Source organism: Coturnix japonica, chromosome 1, assembly GCF_001577835.2.
Source record: "Coturnix japonica isolate 7356 chromosome 1, Coturnix japonica 2.1, whole genome shotgun sequence".
Taxonomy (NCBI): Eukaryota; Metazoa; Chordata; class Aves; order Galliformes; family Phasianidae; genus Coturnix; species Coturnix japonica.
The window spans coordinates 46,961,263-46,978,178 of record NC_029516.1 but is presented as its reverse complement, the minus strand read 5'-3'; the positions used below and the strand labels follow the sequence as shown (position 1 = coordinate 46,978,178).

Genomic DNA, 16,916 nt, shown 5'->3' with positions numbered 1-16,916 from the left:
AGCAGAACAAATTATACAGGATTTCAATCTGATCTATCTAAGCATACCACATCTATCACCACAGCCTTTTGAACCAACCAAGAGCCCAAAACCTTGATCAGATTTGACTTCAGAGGAATTCCTTTATTGCAGATACTCATTTTTTTACTGCTTCCCCCCCAGCAAAAATAAAAATAAATACAAACAACCAACAAACAGGAGCCATGTGGGATGTGGCTGAGAGTGATGTTGCAAATAAAGTATTCTGGAAAGAGGGAAATGGGAGATGTGACAGCAGTCTTTGTTACCTTCAGGCTTGAGATGAAGAGAGGACTGGTGTCTGTAGCTGTTAGCTGAACTGCTGTTCAGTTTCGGTATGAGTCTGGTACTGATGGACACTGTCATCTCTCTGTGGTCTGACTTTGCACTGTGTGTTCACATCAGTTTGGGAGGGGAACATTCACCCTTGTGATATTTCCAGAGAGCTCTCGGGGACCCAGAAGAGAAAGGGCCCCATGTCACCGAGTGTTGTGTCACTGGCATTCACAAGCTGGGTTACTCACATATGAGACCACATGACCTTGTCTTCCTGGAAGAAAGTCCAGTTATCGACAGATCTTATGTTGAGCGCTTCCTGCCTCAGAGTGTCACACATTCACACCCAGTGTGGCTGCTAATGCAGTGCTAACAGCTTCCAGTTCGAAAGCTGTCAGCATTTTCACAAGGGGGAAAAGTATTGAACCAGCAGGATGGTCCTCTGGACCCTGCAGTAGGATTCACTTCCAGCTCTTCTCTTTGGGAACATCGCAATAAAACTGCTACCTTCTTATGGCAGTATCTGAAGAATTCACCACTTCAAATCTCCTGTCACCTGCCCCAAACTTTCTGTGTTTGATGTAGCTAACACTTCTTCCCTTCTGTCTTAACTTTGGCAACCTGTGGAGTGGTGCATCTCCCTCTCAAAATTCAATCTGACCCTATTCCTCTTTGCCTGAGTATTGGAGCTGACTCAGAACCTGCTGAAGTCCATAGGGGAAGTGCTGTTCACTACGAAGGGCTTTGGATGGTTTACTTGCATCTGAGTCCTCCAGGCAAATGTTTTTTGAAACATCCCCTTTCTTTGCCCTGGCCTCAAAACCCACTTGTCCACACAGTGCAAATACCCTGTTTTAGGTGGTGGTGCGCCTTGAGATAGGGAAGAGCAAGAGGTCTAAAGATATGTTTGTCCCACCATTACCAAGCTTTACCTAGTTCCGTATTTAGCAAATCTTTTAGGTGTCCCCCCTCAACTCCAAATAAAACACTGTAGATTCCTTAGTATTTCCTTTATTTACAAAGAGTAAAAAGGGGTAGGTTTTTTATACTCATCATAGCAGCAAGAATAATTGAGAAGCTTATGAAGATCTACACAGGGACAGGAGAACCATCAATACAACTAGGATCCTTGGCCTATGTAAGATATCTATTTGCCTGTTGGATCAAGGGATTCGGTGTCTCTTTTTGAGCTCCATCTGGAAAGAATCCCAAAGCACAGAAAATAGCTGTGCAAATCTTGTGCTTGCTCATATGGGAAGCTGTGGGGTTTTCTTCACCTGCTATTTTCTGGATGCATAGAGTTGGTCCACATCTTGAGGCAGATGAAGAAGTTGATGAGCAGAGGATAAGGACTGTCCCAAACCTCTCTCTTGTAGGCAGGGTCAAGTCCTTTGAGCAGCTCCTTTGAGGTGATACTCAAAGGGGTGGCAAAAATACCAAGAGGTTTGATAACCTTGAAAGATTTTGATCTTAATAGAAAGTTCTTTAGCAATGGGTTGGTGTTTTCTCACTACTGAGTAGACCAGAGACATGGCAAGAGAAGAGACAGACAGTACAGATGTTGGATGCAAGGATGGATGGAAGCAGAACAGATTGTCTTGCTCTGCCTTAACACATCTCTTCTGTGTTATTGCTGTTTATCAACCCAGTTCAGCAAATGCAAAGAAAAAAGTAGTCTTTGCAGTCTTCTTTTTTTTTGTGCATGAAGTTTTCTTTTCAATGAAGGTGCTGATTTGTGAGTCAGATTTCTGGGCCCATTTACCATATCTTTGCTGCTAAGTAGGAAATGGTTTCCCCTGAGCAATGGAAGGAATGGGCAGCACCTTTACGACGTTTTCCACTAATACAGGATGTGGAATGAACTACTCTGCAATCAGCTTATCGTAGTCAAATAATGGTATTTTGCCAGAAGGGCAGAAAGGCTTTCGATTTCATGAAAAATATTGCAGCAAGAATGGGAAATTGTGTGTGTTCTTTTTACTGCCATCATCAGACTTGGGGGAGAAAGTGGAAGGGGAGGGGGATTTCCCCAGTATTTTTAACCCAATAATGGGGATTTCTTTTTACACTGCACTGCTTAGACAGCTGACACAGTTATGGCTCTGAGCTAATCTTAGAGACCTGAGTCTACAACTAGACTGAGCAATTCAGAATGTGCTCTGATTAAAACCTGAAATGAGGAAGAACATAATAGGAAAACAATAAAAGACACTCTTGGTTAGTCAGGAAGAGATGTCTTCATGCATTTTGTCAGCAGCCCCATCTATGAATTTACACCTTGTCCACCATATTCCTTCCACAGTTTTGCATCCCTCTAGAGTAACTCTGTTCTCAAGCCTCATTAAAGAACAGTTCCAGTGGTTCAGTGACTGGAGACTATATTCACGCTCTAAATAGGAGAAAGTTCCATCTAGTCTTCCCTGCATATAAGGTCTTTCCTGCTTGTAGACTTCCCCCATGCTGATCCTAGGCAGAGCCATGGCTGTATTGGCTTTGGAGGTCCTTAAGAGAAAGGTAGGCACCAGTGATTGGCACTTGGCTGGAGAAGGCTGTTCTGCAAAGATCCTCATCCTGGGTTTGCCTTAGAGTTGTAGGCTGAGAAAAGGAAGAGGTAGCATGTGTTGCCGGGGCACTGGGATCAATTGGAGGGCCTGCTTTCCCACTTGATATATCAGAAGTATTGTTGTCGTGCAGGTCTGGTGAGTCAGGAAAGTCTATGTCCACCTGGCATGGGGCCTCAGAAGATTGTAAAGCTGCTTTGTCAGTCATCTGCTCATCCTGCCTCACAGCTGGTGTTGGTGAGGTGCTTGCTCTTGACGGGGAAGCCACGGCCCACTGGGCTTCACCTGGTGTCTCTGCCACAAAGGAGATATTTTGGAAGCCTTGGATCCCATTTACACAGTGCAGAAAATTGTAGGGCAACACTGGCATGTCCTCTGCCAGTGTGCAGAGGTCTGGGGAGGGAAGATCTTGGTAAGTCTCACTGTCTTCGCTGCCATTGTTCTCCTGGGTGAAAGGGTCATATGTGAAGTAGACCTGACAGGGCTCAATCTCAAAGGAGTTGGGAAGGTGGAAGAAGAAGTAGCCCTGGTTGGTGAAGCAGCTGGACACAGAGTGCCCACTGGTTTCTGAAGGAGGATCAGGTGCCAGGGTTTCCTTGGAAAGCTGGGTTTCCTGATCATTCTTCTGCATCACCTCCAGCATTGAGATTTCTGGGGCTGTATTGTTCACACACATGGAAGATGTGGAGAATGGGGAGGAGAGCCATTTCTGATGGGAAAGAAACATGGGAGAGAGACTGTTATGCCCAAAGTACAACACAGCGAGGAACAAAAAGCTTCTCCTTCTGAGCTATTAAGTGGCCTTTTCTCTGCCCAAGCAATTGGAATTTGGGAGAGAGAAATCCATGTCTGTGATGTGCCAAGTGCAGTGTTTTAGAGGTACTATATCTTTCTGCCACTATAAAATCAAGAGCAGATCTTGCAAACCTGTTTTGAGATTTGTGGAGGTAACTGAGGATGAATGACTAAAAGGAAAGGAAAGGTGAGAAGAGAGAAAGAGAGAAAAGAGGAGAGGAAAAAAGAGAAGAGAGTAGAAGAGGGGAGAGGAGATGAGAGGAAAGGAAAGGAAAAAGATAAAGTGACAAGACTGTAATGAGGAGTGGAGGTGGAAACACAGAAAGCAGCACTCAGCTGTGCCTCATGAAATCTATTCCTAGAAGATGAACCAATTTTTAATAATCTACATGGCCACATGCAGCTCTCTTGTCTGAACTGCTCCTCCAGTGTGATTGTGGCTGGACTTCCACTCTACAAACTACATCCTGCATTGTGCCATTATCCATATAAATAAGCCGGTTTTGATAATATCCAACTTCATCTCATTTATGGTCAGTGAAGCAAATTTTCTAGTGTTTTCAACACTGAGAAAGTGACTCTGATGCCCACTGCACCTCCCTTCCTGGCACTCTTCCCTTGTAAGTTGAGCTTTCAAAGGCTTTTTGCACTTAGGCTTTTTTCCAAAGCTTTGCTGTCCTATGGATCCTCTGCGTTTTGTCTCCATCCTTCTTATAGTGGGATTGCTCATGGGACCACCTCCCACATCTTTCATATGATGCTCCCTTTAATCCTGCACAGAATGGTAATTGTCTCCTTGCAGCTGCCCATATTCAAGAAGAAATCGGGGAAGGGAGAAAGAGGAGAAAGACGGGTTTGGGAAAGAAAAGAAAGAAGAATGTAGAAAATGGCTAAATGTCATCCAGAATAATGGCAGTTAACAGCAAGAGCAGAGGTAAAGCCTACAGCCAGAAGAAGGGAGAGAAAGTAGAAAATCTGGGACAGGTGGAGGGAAAGAAGGAGGCTGGAAGGGGATCTGAGAGGCCAAGCTGCCTCCCACAAGTTCTCTTTATTTTCTCAGGGTGTCCTGTCAGAGGAGCAGCGTGCTGAGGTTTGCGTGGTTTGCTGTTTCTCAGTTCTGAAATCAGAGATGCATAAACCGGGTGTTGGGTTTTAGGTCAAAAAATAAAACTCAAGCAGAGGACACAGCATCTGGTGCTACAGGCACATGGGCTGTGTGTGCACATGTAGGTCCAAGCACCCGAACTCTGCCCCAGGCATGTGCAACTGGACCATCCTCTCCCTCATTTCTCCCTAATAACCATCTGGATCCTTCCCATACCTGAATGTCACCTCCATGAACAGAGATGAGTGGGGGAAAGAACTTCTCAGGATCTGGGATGTGAATCTTCAGGATCTTCTTAAACCTTGAGAAAAGAGAAGGAGATTCAGAAACAAAGTAGGGCCTGATCCTAACCTGTCGTGGTGGAGGAGCACTGCAGCTCATGGGTACTACCTTGGCATGGGGGAAAGGTAAAGTATAAGAGTGATCCCAAAGGCTCACAACCAACAGTTCCCAGCCTTCTCTACCTTGGTGGTCACCTTAGAATTTCAATTGCCCACTGCTCATTTATAGGTCTGAACAGAACTCTTGTTTCCACAGCTCAGCTTCTGCAAGATGTCCCCCTCTTTGTTTGCTCACACAATAACTCACTGGACAACATGGAGTGAACAGTACCTCTCTGTATGATACAGCTGGAACTTATTGGATGTGCAAGCCCATGTGAGCATGCCATGCAAAAGTAGTATGACTTCTGGAAGCCCTACTGGAACCAGTGTATTGTCACTTGAGGCAGCATTAAGTGATTTAATCTGCTCCTTGGTCCCTCTGAGAGGCTGGCTGATCCTGTTACCACATTGTTGGTGCTTTGCTGTGGGATGCTCAGAGAAGGGACCCTTTTGAGTTCTGTAGGCAATCAATAACACTGTCTGAAGCATGAGAATTTGCTAGTTTTTAAACATAAACTAGCATCACTTGAATACAAACTTGCATCACTGCAGATGCTCTTTTTATTCATTCATGTCTAAGTTTTCCTTGCATTTTACCTCAGCATTATCCTTACACTGTGTGAAGATAGGCCTTTTTGTCTATCTGTGTGCCATATAGCTAGTCCTTCCTCATATTTTATTATGACTCAAGGCAGTGCACAGTAAGCAGTGATTTTACTCTTGTCCATCTTATGTTAATACCTTTCTCCTTTCCTTACAAAGAAACCATCATGACTTCTTCTGTCTTCTTCCCTGAGAACATTTCTGTCACCAGTATCATCTGGTGCTGCAGTGGCACAGGCTGCCCAGGGAGGTGGTGCAGTCACCGTCCCTGGAGGTGTTCCAGAACCGTGTTGATGTGGCACTGAGGGACATGGTCAGTGGGCATGGTGGGGATGGGCTGGCAGTTGGACTGGGTGATCTTTTCCAGACTTAATGATTCTACAGTTCTAGGATCAGTGCCCTGTTTCTCTGTTCCTATCCTGAGAAGAGAAAACCTGAAGCTGTTTCTAATCTCACCTCAAAATGCTGAGATGTGAACAATATACTTGAGTCTCTCTGTATGCTGAAAAATGTTTAATAAGATACTGTGCATCTTATAAGAAGTATACAGCAGAGCAACAAATGGGAAAACTGGCACTTACCATCTTGGGGTCCGTAAGTTTATAAGGACGGCAGACCCAATGATCACAAAGATGCACGTGCTCACTATAATAGCTGGCAGGACTGGTCGAGATGTTCCTGCAGGATAAGGAGACAAAGAGGGAGTTGCAATGAACATTTAGTCAAGATTCTGGAGACTGGAGCTGCAGCACTTCAATGGCTATTTAGACTGATAAAACTGGGTCTTTCCACATTGTCATTATACAATGTGTTGCTAATGATAATAATACAATTCATTATAATAATTACACTATGATGTAGTGTAATATAATACAAAATAATTATAATGAGATAGGATAGGATTCGATGGAATTGAATAGAACAGAATAGAGTATTCAGGTCAGATAAATTAGTTCTTCTCTGTTGTGTAGGATGCCTTTGAGCTTTGATGGGTTTCACTGTCTGCTTGGCGTGGCTTAATAGATAGTTCTTGCTGAACAGCTGGAACTCCCTCTTCATAACAGCACCACAGCTGAGGACTGCCATGGATGAGGTGCCACAGTCCACTATTCCTGCCCTATTCATTGCAAAAGGAAGCAAGGAGTCCTAAATTCAGTTTAAGGGGGGATAGGGAATTCAAATAGCATCATAAGTCAGTGGGGAAATAGAGTCATGGGGTTCATGGGTATGGGCTAGAGGGCAGCAGGGCCAGGATGGACAAGGCTGGGGTCAAGGGCTTAGCCTCTTCTTTTGGATATCTGGAGGAACACTTTGAGAAGGTTACAGCTTTCCGCCATGTGCTAATTTTTATACTTGAATGGTTAGGACAAAGTGAGTGAATTTCTTCATTACTGGCTCTGCCAGCACTCCTCAACCTTTTCTGGCATCATCTCCAACTTTTTTTAATCTGCCTCTTTCACACATCTCCCCAAGGCACCTTTGCCTGGTCATGCTGTTCTGGTGCCTGGCTCTTCTGCCTGCCACCCCCATCTCCCTCCTTCCCTAGGGCCCCTTGCTCTGGGCCCGCACAGCTTTTCTGGAGCACTTGTGAGGAAGCAAAGTGTTATGAAAGGAGACAGTTTGAGAAAGCCCTTTCTTTGCCTGTCCTTGAGACACTACTCAGATCTCTTTGTCTCCTCTGCCTTTGGTACCCTGGTTATCTTTGGGTCTCAGTTGCTATGACAACTGGTTGTGGCTGTATCCTCTTCATTGACATCACACGCTGTCAAAATTTGATCGCCACAGCAACGCAATGCCCTTTCTAAACATAGCTCCTCTGTTTATATCAGCACCAGGAACAACAGGGAACAACTGGGCAGGGGCAGAGCAGGGTGACGTGAAGAGGAATAACCTCTAGCAGTTTGTTTTCCAGGAAAGATGTGGCAGAGACCGCAGCCCATGACTCACTAAAGAGGCTTGTTCAGAGCCCTGTATTTCAAGGCTGTAGATGTCCACCATGCTGTGGTTCATGGTAATGACTGATGCAACTCTCAGCAGAGCTTTTTGGAAGGGACTTGCACACCTGTAAGTCTTTCAGTCTCTACAAGACTTTGCTTCCTAGACTCAAGTTTCATTGCATTTTACTGATCAGCGTCTTCACTGAACTGACCCTGATTTGTACCTTCTGGATTTTGCCTGTCCTCTGGAAGGCAGAGGGGCTGCTGTCATTTAATCTGTTGGGGCTGGGTATCTTTGTGCTTAAGTCCTGTTGAGCCAGCCTGACCTGGCAGATTAGGAGGAACTGACAGTTTCCAATCTTCTCATTGTTCTTCAGTCGATGCTATCCTTCTTCCAGATTTTCAGCCTGATTTGGGCCTCCTGCCTTGTTTCATCTGAGTTCCCTCTTCCCCATCCCCGTCAGGCTGCCTGACTCTGATCCTTACCTTCAACATGTGTGCTCCACAGTACTGTCTTGCTCCAGTCACTCCACACACCTCTGTAAGTACTTGAGGCACTTGGCTTTGCACGGACAGCTGCCTCGTACTTCATGTTGGGAGAGAGTCTTTCAAAAGGTGCCCACATCTGGTCCTGACTAATGATGAAGGTATTGGCCTCCTGGAATAAGGACAAAATTAGAGCATCCCTAGAAAGCCCCTCTCCAGCTTCACAGACAAAACAACTAGGATAATCAAATCCAACTGTCAGCCCATCCCCACCATGCCCACTTTTGCCACATCTCAGGTTCTGGAACACCTCCAGGGACAGTGACTGCACCATCTCCCTGGGCAGCCTGTGCCTGCAGCAACTCTCCTTCTGAGAAGTTTTTCCTTTTATCCAACCTGAACATCTCCTGGTGCAACTTGAAGCCACTGTCTATATTACAACTTGTTTCAATCTGAGAAGAATATCCTGGGTGTTGTAAGGAAGACCAGGTTTGGTATGGTGTCTAGTGCCAGTGCTCTATCCTGTACTCACCTCCCAAGACTGACTTGTGGTTCGGTACCGCACTTCATATTGCCGCTCCCCATTCAAGTAGTGAGAGGAAATATTCAGGCTCCATGTTAAGTTGTAGGTGTTTTTAGCTTTGGTGAACAGCTGAAGATTTCCTGGAGGCCACAGTTTTACTGGAAAGAGAAAGAGAGCTGGTATATCACCAGTGCACCATCAGTCTGTTACTAGGCTCTAATGGCACACATCATGACAACTGGGTTGGTGCACAGGCTCACAGAGCCATCCATGGCTGAGTGAGATTGTTAGTGAGTTACTTCTCTCTGTTTGTCCTTCTTACCCAGTGCCCCTGGTGACAAAAAGCCTGGGACTAAAGCAGAGGCAGCTCGTCCAGTAGCCTGTGAGAATGGCCACTGCATTCATCCTATCTCATCTCCTATCACAAGGCAGTTGTGTGAGCAGGAAAGGAGCATGGTTGGGGTGACAGCTTCTTTCCAGCTGCTCTTTCAGAGAGCTACAGCCATGGGGGCAGGAGTTACACAGACTATCTGGGGTGAATCTTCTAAACCCCTTATTCTAGGCATGACTCACACTGCAGTAACTTCACTGGATGTCCTCTCAACCCACACATCCAGCAAAAAAAAAAAAAAAAGAACTAAGAAGATGATTTTTGACTGGATTAGTGAGTTGAATCGAGTCAGCAGATTGATTCCTGCCAAAGCTAGCTTAAAGGAGTGTGGAAGCACATGTCTGGTAGGAGAGGCAGAGAAGCAAGACTTTGTCTCCTTCTTCTAGCACGTATTTAGCTGTCATAGACTGTTTGAAGCCAGAACTCCTATCACAGTGCACTATCATTCAGTAGTGTCCCACATACAGAGCAGGATGGGAAGTGGCTGGCATGACACTACACATTAGAAGGGGTGGCAGTCAATATGGTCATCTTTGCTAGTTGTAGCAGAGGACAATGAAAAGAGGTAAGTAAGTCTGCTGTGAGTGTTGCACAGTTGTAGACAGGGACGAGAAATTGGGTATCCTTTCATGGGGAAGCCTCAGGGACTATAGCACAAATGAGCACTCACTATTTTGAAGTGGTCTGAAATCTTCCAGTCGTGCAGGTATAGACCTATTCTCCCCAATCTGGCAGTGCACAGACATGGTAAGACGATCCGAGGCAGTGAAGCATTGCATCTGCAAGGAAAATTTACCATCAGTGACAACGAAGCCTCATCAATAACCATTGATACTTCCAAGCATTGCCTGCATATAAGAGATTTAAAAATACTTGACATTAAGTACAGGTGACGCTAAGTCTTTGAAATGCATAAGCTTCAGTTTTGAACAGAGGAAACAAAAACTTTGACTCATTTTTTGTTGTTGCGCACTGAAGAGCAGGGCACAAAATATTTTGGTATGGTATGTTGCTGGGATTGCCGTCTGTGCTGACCAAGCAGGAAAAAGTTACTTTCAGCAAGTGACATTTATTGAGATAAAATATTGTAACTAAAAGGTTTTATGCTCATTGGTAAGACTGAGATAACACTGGTATTCAATTTTACTCTTGAAATGAGTAGAACTCTTGAACTGATAGAACATAGTTCTGCAGTGATACTAAAGGGCTATGTACATCACACAGAACTAAATAAGAAATGGGCCAAACAGCTTGATTAGAAAGAAAACGTATGTGAAAGAATAGCTTATGGAGTTGATTGCCAGCCCTACAATTTGTCTTCACATATGATGCATGAAAGTAAAATAAAAGCTTGGCTGTTGTCAGAACGTGTTGTGACTCTGCCAATAAGGGGAATTAGCTCTTCTATTGTTTCTTTCTGAAAACACAGAAATTACAGTAATTTCTGGATATGACTGAGGGAAGTACCCAATAAGCCTGAAAAAAGAGACTGATTTAAATAACGAATGACAAGCAGAGGATTTGTATCAATATTGGTTTCATTGATGTACAGCTGTTGCATCTTGCATTGGGCACATTTTACCAGGTTCCACAGTAGTTAATAATTTGGGAAATGGTACTGAACTCTTCAAGGAAGATGAGGTCTAGAGGTGACCTCAGTGCTAGGGATCACAGTCATTCCTCCTCAGAGGAAGAGATGGGGGCCAAACCTAGATAAATATGATATGGGATACTGCACACAACCTACCCTGCACTTCTTCTGCATGAGTCGGGGCATCATGACCCAGCTCACAATAAAGCCAGTCCCCACACAGGGCAACACACAAGAAGCCCAAGCCCAAAACTGCAGTCAAGGCTTGGGCTTTTTTATAGTCACACTCTATATTACTCAACTTGACATACCATCCTTACAGTTAGGTAGGACATCCTGGAGGAATTACTCACATTATAGTCTTTGCTGAAAATCTTGATGCATCTCCTCAGTCCAGTCATGTGCTCTGCCTTGGGTAATGCACAATACTCAGATCTTTTAGATGATGAATATGACCTGGGTTTTAAACAGGAGAATTCCAGTAAGCTGGGGAGTCTGTTTTACATGTAGTCAGATTTTATCTGATGCTAAAGGGCTTTCAAAGTATGCTGCATCTTTCCATACTCACTGAACAGCTTACAGGTAGGATATAGTCCCTCTTTCCTTTGCCACTGCATCACTCAGTCAAGTTTTATGTGTTGGCATATGGACAATGAACACATCCCAGATATTTCAAACCAAAGATAATAGGAGGCTTCCATACCTCTGTCTAACTCCTCTGCTACATACTGATTTGGGATCCAGTTGCCAGTTTCAGCTACTTTAGAGTTTTAGTCATCTCCTTCAAGCCACTGACAGCCCTATAGCATCTCAGATACCAGGCAGGAGGCACCTTCTGAACCAGGTCACATCCCAGCCAGCCAGGAACATAGCTTACTTTTTGACTCAATCCCATAGGACAAGGACATGTTTGGTTGTCAAGGTCCTTGTACCCAGCCTCAGAATGTGTCTGCCTATTTCATCCCACTGGAGACATCTCTACTGACAGTAACTAGCAAACTATCCATGCCAGAACCAAACTAATCTTATGACAGGCACCCAGGGAATCCCTGGGTAGACCAGTAACTCCTCTTACTGAAAAGGTCATTCTTGGAGACCACAAAGAAACAGCCCAACCCCTGCTGCAGTACTGGCCACATACCTACCCCTGCTCCTTTGGGAGAGGAAAACATCGTAGAATCATTAAAATTGGAAAAGAGCTCTACAATGATCTAGTCTGACTATCATCCCTTCTCACCATGCTCACTGACCACATCCCTTAGTGCCACATCCACACAGTTCTTGAGCACCTCCAGAGATGGAGAATCCATCACCTCCCTGGGCTGCCTGTGCCACTGCAGCACTGCTCCTACTGAGAAGAAAATTACCCTAATATCCAACCTGAACCTCCCTGGCACAACTTGTGGCCATTCCCTCTTGTCCTATTGTTGTTACCTGGGAAAAGAGACTGACCCTTACTTCACCACAACCTCCTTTCAGGTCATTGTAGAGAGCAATAAGGTCTCCCCTGAGCCTCCTCAACTCCTGACTGAACAAACCCAGTTCCCTCAGCTGCTTCCCATCAGACTTGTGCTTCAGACCCCTCACAGCTCCGTTGTCCATTTCTGGGGTATCACTGATTCAGAGGAGCATAAGGGCCAGGGGAGAAAAATGACAGGAGAACAATATACTCCTTCACTTACTGCTGCTCAGTGTGCAACTTTCCTGTCAAGTCCGTCTCACTCTGGCAATGAGCAAAAGGTCCCTATATAACTTGAATTCCACCTGTTCCATTCCTGTCTTTGCATGCACCCCTGTTCTGTCAAAAATGGCCTTTAATACAGAGGGCTGTTACTAGGGAAGAAGGATTTTTGGAAAATGAAGGACAGCATTACAGAGCTGGGATATAAGCAGTTCTAGGCAGTTTAGAACCCTCAGATGACAAACACTGAGCAGTGACCAAAATCTCAGATCACCTGGGGTTGGAGACAGACAGATCTGAAAGGCAAACCCTTCAGCTGTGTGACTCTATCACACTTGGCTTGTTAGAAGGAGACTACACTGATCTTCCCTCCAGGACACTTTTCATTCTAAGCATTATCTTCCCTCAGCCTTCTCAGTCACCCACCTGTCACAAAATTCAGACTTGGATATAATCGTCAGATTGCACGGTGCATCAGCAAGGTCCCTGCCAGATTTCCAGTCACAAAGGAGAGCTGCCCTCGAGTCGTACCAACAAGAGAGACTGGAGTTGCCTGTCAGCAGGGAAGAGATGGACACTCTTGGTTGAATTAGCAATTACTTGACTTTTGGCTTTAAGCAGCAACCACTAAGCTCAGACAATTTTACCCCATCCCAAACCACAGACAGACTCCTCAATCAGATAGTTAATAGCTGTCTCCTGGTAAGAAAGGCAGAGCCATTCACTCCTCTGTCTGCTCTCTGCCCTTGGAGGTTGGAGCGCTCCTAAAGGCTCTTGCATTAATGCAGCCTCCTCCGGTTGTATGTTACAACGTGGGCATTACTCAACAACAACACCAACACAGGACATCATTTCTTACCTTGCTTAGAGTCTGATGCCAAAGAGAGAGGAATCAGGCTGAGCAGCCAGAGGTGGTGCAGAGGCAGTGAGAAGGGCTTCATCTGTTCTGGGAACACACTGAAAGAGAGAAGGTCCCCCCCACACACAGCCTCATTCAGCAGTGCTAATTAAGAAGCTGTCAACTCACATTGGGTATCCACTCTCCCTGAGCTCAGAACAAGTGTTTGTCTTCCACACTCAGAAACTCCTGCCCCTTCTACTCTCATCTGTTTTTCCTCAGCACTTCATCATTCTCCTGCCTTAGTGTTGCTTTGCTCAGCGCTGAAACCATCCACAGAGCAACACAGATGGACTGTTTGCAGAGTTGATGCCTTCTGGAGACGTGTGTGAGTGCACAGTACTCTGCACACACTGTTTCAGGCTGCTGCTGACTCAGGTGGAGAGTGCTGCCGTGGTTACACGTGGTTTTTTTCGGTAAGCCCTGGGACTGAAATCACCAGGGGTCTGCTGAATGAGAGGGCTGCAACTACCAGAAGTTGGCTTGGGAAGCAGATTTTGATTGGCTTGCTTGGGACAGAAAATAAATGATAAAAGCAGGGAAGTTTACCAAGTTCTGGAAGAGTAAAGATTTACCATAGCGTAAAATATGACAGTCATGCACAAATTATGCTCCATTCTTGCCAAGCAGACCCCACACTGCCTTGGAAAGAGGTGTGCTTTCAGGTTTGCAATCAGGTAATCCCTGCAAAGCCTGTGCAGCCAATCCCCATACACAGGCTTATGAGCATCATCCCCCTCTCCATCCACCTGCACACACATACGTAGAGGTTTGTCACTGCCTGTAGGAGAAGGAACCATCCTCACCTCTCCATGCAGACAGGGCTGGGCACAAGGCACAGCACTGCTGAACTCTACTGGGGAGGTGGGAGCTGGGTTTTTTTTAAAAGGCTGGCATGAGGCAAACCATAGATCCCAGTTATGATAAAAGATTAGGATCAGAGGAAGAAAAACAGAATGACAGCACATTCATAGACAAGCGGGGAGAGAAAGGGAAAGAAAGAAACCAGACGACGTTGTTTTGAGATGTGGGGTATGATTTGAGAGGATTGTGGAAAGACAGAGATAAATACGCACTCAGCCCTCCCCAGTGACAAAAATCAGCCTGTCAGACCGAAACTCCATCCAAGACACTTCTGAGATCAGCCACCCCCATGTGGCTGGCATCGCTTGCATTACCTTCCAGCTCCAGGCACCTGGCGCTCCAGAGATGGGGTCGCGAGGACAGATGAATGCAGGTGCTGTTGTCCCAACTAGGAGGGGAGTGGGGAGCTGGGAGAGGGGCTGGGGGACAGCTCTGCTCAGAGCACATCCACCCACCAGCCAGCGCTGCTGGCATGAGAGGAAAGGATCAGGTCTGCTGTGGAGCTGTTCCTCTCGTGTGTGTTTGGTCTTTGTCTGTTCCCTCTCACCTTTGCACAGGAAGCTGCTGCCTGCTTGCCTTGTCAGAACGAGACGAGGCCCCGAAGTATCGAAAAGGCTAGCGAGGCCAAGAATAAAAAGCCCCAAACCACGTCCTACTTCCTGCTGGTAAAGCAATAGGTGCAGAAACAAGGGTGGAGAATCAGGTGTTAGCTCGCAATGCTCAGATATACTAGGGACAAGTTTATAACTACTACAGGGAAGTAAAAGAGAGGGAGAAAGACCTGTCCTCTCCAGTTACCATCAAGAGACCCATAACTTCCTTTTTCAGGTACCCAGAGAGGCTCACTTTCAGGGTCTGCATACATGCACAGGTCAATTTGAAACTGAGGAAGGAGTCAGTCTGCTGTAGAAATACAAAATGAATCACTTAGTGAAAAATAGCTCCAGTCATTAACCTAAGCAACACCAGAATGAAACCAGCCTTGCCATCGGTGCCCCAATTTCAGAGGATCCACCCTGGGTCAGAGCTGGAGTGGAACAGCGCTGTGGCTGAGAGAGCTGGCAGCACAGCCCTCGCAATTCAGATAGTGTGACACCACAGGAACACCTGTCCTGTCATGTGTCTACCCAGCAAAACACCCCACTCACTCCACAGAAGAAAGAACTCTTCCTTCTGAGTCGAACTGCTCAGTTCAGCCAGGCTATACTACCCAACAACAGCCGCAGTGCCTACTTCACGTGGCTTAGTCCATTCAAGATGCAAAAAATACATCAATTTTCTTCTAATGCTCAATCTGTCCCCACAGTCCTCCAGGAAACAGTTAATATTAGAAGAGCTGCTCACTGCAGGCATCTTCCCAACACAACTTGCCCTCCCAAACCAATGCAGGTGCACCAATCCATAGCCCCACCAGTTGCCTGGCTCATAAACAAACATGTGAACCCACACACCTCTCTTTTTCCATACACAAATAGAATTCTCTGAAACACAACACCTCACATTTCCTGTTTGGTCTGGACAGTACAAAGATGGCCACTGGTGTGTGGCAGGAAGATGAGAATCTCCTTTTATGCACACAGTGGTCACCATTCTCTCTCTGTTCCTCACTCTTCTCTCCTAGAGCAGCTCAAGGCCAAGGGTCATGTCTGCCTGTACATTTTTCCAACCAAATCCCAGGTCCCCAGGCAGTTTCTTTTTGAGGACTAAATAAATTGGAGGATGGGGCCTCCTGTAACAACAAAGGGATGTTAGTTTCAGCTAGTGGAAAAGGTGTGGGAGGAGGATGGGTTCTTAGTCACATGCAGTCCAGCCAGAGAGCAGGTCTCAGAAAATATCAGATCTTAAGAAGAGAGAATGTTGGAGTAAAACAGTGATTTAAAAGCATAGGCAGAGCCATTTTGAAGGAGTTTGCAATGCTGGATCCTGGAAGCCATTTCTGGCAGAGTATTTCAGTTCAGACTTCAACACAGCGTCAAGCATGTGGAGTGGTCTGGAGCGCACCTTTTATCTCCTTGCTGTTCTTGACACAGTCCAGAGGTCTCAGAGGTGTCATCTGGATGTACTTTCTGACAGTTTGAAGACTGACAACAGAGAAACTGGGGAATGTGACCAGCCAGCACCTGGTGAAGAGGAACATGAATGGGAATGGACCGTACTCTTGCTTGCACTTGTTGTTACAGACTGCAAAAGTTGCACCTTGAAGGCTCCCACCAGGGTTGAGGGAGGGACAGGGAATGGGTACCTTGGGACATTGAGTACCTCATAGCATTTCTACCAGCACCTGTTCAAATCAGATCTACAATTCCCAGAGAACTGGCTGTGCTCTTACATGTCCCCAGGATACTGGGAACAGCCATTGGGCCCAGAGCGTGACACCTTCTCTCAGCTTCTCCTGAAACAAACTCCTGGCTTTGAGGGCCTTTCTACACCACATCCAGACGGAAGATTCTCCTGATATGGATCTTCAGGCACAGCATTTACCAGGAGCTCTTAACATGATACCAGCTACACTGGTGCAGGAGTCCTGGCTGAAGCAATGATGCACTCTGTGATTAACTTCTTGGTATCACCAACTTGGCAGCTGCAATGCAGTATTCATGTTTACCATCATTTTTCTCATTTATCCTTCAGACAAAGAAATCTGCTTCTTCCTTCACACAGACTGCCTTAGTACTGTTAATTTCTGTTGGAAACATGTTGAGAATATATTAAAACAATAGCTTCGTGGAGTAGGAAGAAAGGGTTGTGTGCAGACCCTAACTGACATACAGTTTTCAGACTTGGTTGCCAAGGACACTGCACTA

General features: G+C 45.7%; 1 protein-coding gene across 2 annotated transcripts; it reads right to left on the bottom strand.

Moving 5' to 3' along the window:
• Positions 1-1,289: 1,289 nt before the first annotated feature.
• IL2RB (interleukin 2 receptor subunit beta) lies at positions 1,290-15,486 on the bottom strand. 2 transcript variants are annotated; one of them, XM_015862409.2, is made up of 10 exons: positions 14,427-15,486; positions 13,210-13,307; positions 12,777-12,903; positions 11,023-11,125; positions 9,749-9,857; positions 8,697-8,845; positions 8,165-8,336; positions 6,323-6,419; positions 4,972-5,056; positions 1,290-3,564 (listed from the first exon to the last, which is right to left on the bottom strand). In XM_015862409.2, exons 2-10 carry the CDS (start codon positions 13,289-13,291, stop codon positions 2,761-2,763), a joined length of 1,728 nt encoding a protein of 575 aa, XP_015717895.1. In that variant the 5' UTR covers positions 13,292-13,307; positions 14,427-15,486; the 3' UTR covers positions 1,290-2,760. The 2 variants fall into 2 exon arrangements, with proteins under 2 accessions (XP_015717895.1, XP_032300821.1); XM_032444930.1 differs by having other exon boundaries at positions 13,210-15,486.
• Positions 15,487-16,916: the final 1,430 nt, after the last annotated feature.